Below are 2,908 nucleotides of genomic sequence, written 5' to 3'. Positions count from 1 at the left end.
TCTCTCTCTCTCTCTCTCTCTTTCTCTCGTTCTCTTTCTCCCACTCTCTCCCTCTCTAAGCTCTCACACCTATCCTCTGCAAAATCTTCTTTTTTTCTACTCCCTTCCATCCATTTTATTCAATTCACCGTCCTCTACAGAAATACATGACCCACCAAAGATATCGCAGCCCACAAGTCGAAAAACTACAAAGTGTACGACCTTTTGCGTCTTGACAGACCACCCTAAAGCAGTATGCTTGATACATCCTTGACTGGGCTGTGAGCGGTTATTGCCCGAGCACTACTTCCTTCCCTTTAGATTTTAGACCTTGACTTCATTAATACGCCCAATAAGAGACACACGTCTAATGCGTTTGGAATCAAGGAAGATGTACCAGTGTGTCTTATTATTATTTTTAAAAATAGATGTGATAACTTATGGAATCGAACCCTTACCATCCAGATCCAGACGAAGAGCCAGGGCGGGAAGAAGAAGCAGATGATGCAGTGGAGGGCGTGGTTTACATTTGCGCTGGAACAAAGCAAATGAGTACGTGTTACGTCTTGTCGTACATGGCATGGGTTCTACACCCCTTCTTGATGGGTGGTTGGCGGCTGCTGTGGTGCGGTTTGCTCCTTCTTTGCTGTCAAACGTCTATCGTCCTTATCTATTCTCCTTTTTGTATGTCAGCCTCTGGTAACACTCTATAATTATCTTTGGCACTTGAATGACCTGTTTGTGATGCAAGTGGCGCAAAACTTTCTCTAAAAATAAAACTCCTTTTTATACAATTCCCATTGAGTATCTCTGCATGTCTGCTTGGATAGGCCCCATTACATTCCACTCAGCCTTGATTAGCCTAGACAACAAATTCGATGGCGCCTGTCTCCTTAAATTAGATCTAAGTAGTAGCGATTTGTGTTGTTTTCACGGACGTCTCTTGTAACTTGTTTTTGACAACCTGGGCTAAGAAGGATTCAACATCCCAGCAGAGAGACTGGCAACTACTTGTTTTTTTATGTAAGTGTTTTACGGCGCTCGCAACTGCATGAGGTCATATTATGAGCGCGCGGGACACATTAAGCATTTTTAATTTGGTAGGAATTAATTTTGAATCTTAACCGAGTGGCGGCTGAAGCCTACTCTTATCGATTTTGAACCACCAAGGGATCTTTAACGTGCCCAGTTTGCACACGGGACCTCCGAGAATTTTCGCCTTTTTCCAAGAAAGCTGGGTATTAGATATTACCTACTATAAGATCAGGGGTGTGGCTGACAGACACAAGTAAGAAGGAGCCAAGGAGTAGCAGTAGAAAGGCTGCAGAAAGAGTTAAGAGCCCAGAAGAGGGAGTAAGGGAGGCGAGGGGATGGAAGCAGAAAGTGGAGACGAAAGCAGACGACAGAAAATTGTTAGAGAGCAGGAGAGGAGGTGAATGGAGAACATTTTAAGATGGGGGAGGGGGGGGGCACCAAACTTTTAAAAATTGGGCTGGATAATTGAGTGAATGTCGAGCGCCGGATACATCTCATACATTTTGTTGGATACATTACACTGAATACAGAAAAGCTATAAACAACCAACCCATTGAGTTATCGATGCAGACGATATAAAGTACACACCCAAATAGACAAAAACATAAAATATATTTACTAGAAATTCATAAAATGTCGTTTAACTTGCCCCATAGAGTTCATTGGAATGATTAGATTATCTTTTAAAAAAATAGACAACCAACTTACTGATTTATCGATCAACAAAATCCCCCCTGCCCCCACCCCCAACATAACTGTATGTATTAACCAGGCCGAAAAGTCATCAGATATCGTTTGAAGTGCCATGTAAAACTCACTGAAATGATCGGATTATGTTGACTAAGTTCTGAGCGCCAAGTTGTTGTTTTTTCCTCCTCGCGTGGTGGCATGGTACTGGGCCGAACAAACTGACCTCATGGGCCGAAGCCAAGGACCCCAGAATGTTTTTAAACCCCTTGAATGGAGCCGTTCTTTTGACACTCATACTCATACCATCAATATATAAGGCAACATAGATTGCTGACGTTAACAAGCTTTGTTCTATCTTTTGACATTCATATCATCGATATACATGTATAAGATGACACAGATTTCTGACGTTATCAGATCAGAGACAATCATTTAGTTAGTAGTATAAGGTTTTACGGCGCTCGCAACTGCTAAGGTCATATGAGCGCGCAGACAATCATTTGACACTCGCACTATTGATATATAAGATATAATATATTGCTGACATTTACGAACCACATGTATCTACTTCTTTCGCCAATGTCTACATTGTAAACTTGTGCAAACTTGGGTCAACAAAACGCTACCAAAAAATTACAAAGTTCTATCTGCACAGCACCAAGTTTCGAGAAATTTGACGATAAAAAATTGAGTTTCACAATATGGCAAGTGTTTTTCAAATGCAATTTTTTGAATATCTTAACAACAATTCAGAGTAATCGTTCGATTTTGAGAGAAGCAGATACGGCATTTGATCTCATGGTCTTAGTAACTCAAAACGGCAAAACATGTCAGATAGAACTTTGTAATTCTGAGGTAGCGAAATAACAATGCATGGTGCAGAGCAGTGGGACTTTCGGTGTCTGTTCAGTGCTACAGGCCACGCTGTCCAACCCTAACCATAACTCTAACCTTAACTCTAACCTAACTTTAACTCTAACCCTAACTCTAACGTTAACTTTAACGTTAACTCTAACCCTAACTCTAACCTTAACTCTAACCCTTACCTTTCTCTTACAATGACCGTGCTCTGCTGGGCTGGCTGTTGCATCACAACCACGTTACTTGCCTGCTGCCGAGATAGACAAGCGATGTTATGCGATATAGGAATATAATTTCATTATCTTATACACACACACACGCGCGCGCGCACACACACACACAC

General features: G+C 41.6%; 2 protein-coding genes across 3 annotated transcripts in view; both read right to left on the bottom strand.

Moving 5' to 3' along the window:
* LOC101845747 (leucine-rich repeat protein soc-2) overlaps positions 1-2,908 on the bottom strand; it is a gene marked incomplete at its 5' end in the record, with an annotated part of 45,855 nt that overhangs the window by 12,206 nt on the left and 30,741 nt on the right.
* Positions 1-2,908, bottom strand: part of LOC101864587 (cysteine-rich and transmembrane domain-containing protein B) — a 4,663-nt gene that overhangs the window by 886 nt on the left and 869 nt on the right. The window contains exons 2-3 of one of the 2 annotated variants that reach the window (XM_005112760.3): positions 2,751-2,815; positions 438-513 (exon numbers count right to left, since the gene is read on the bottom strand). In XM_005112760.3, the coding sequence (XP_005112817.1) occupies positions 438-513; positions 2,751-2,815 (141 nt within the window). The remainder of the gene's footprint in view (positions 1-437; positions 514-2,750; positions 2,816-2,908) is intronic. The other variant, XM_005112761.3, reaches the window with a different exon arrangement.

Source organism: Aplysia californica, unplaced genomic scaffold (assembly GCF_000002075.1).
Source record: "Aplysia californica isolate F4 #8 unplaced genomic scaffold, AplCal3.0 scaffold01397, whole genome shotgun sequence".
Classification (NCBI taxonomy): domain Eukaryota; kingdom Metazoa; phylum Mollusca; class Gastropoda; order Aplysiida; family Aplysiidae; genus Aplysia; species Aplysia californica.
Note: the sequence above shows the minus strand (reverse complement) of the source record. Positions and strands in the feature narration are given on the sequence as shown.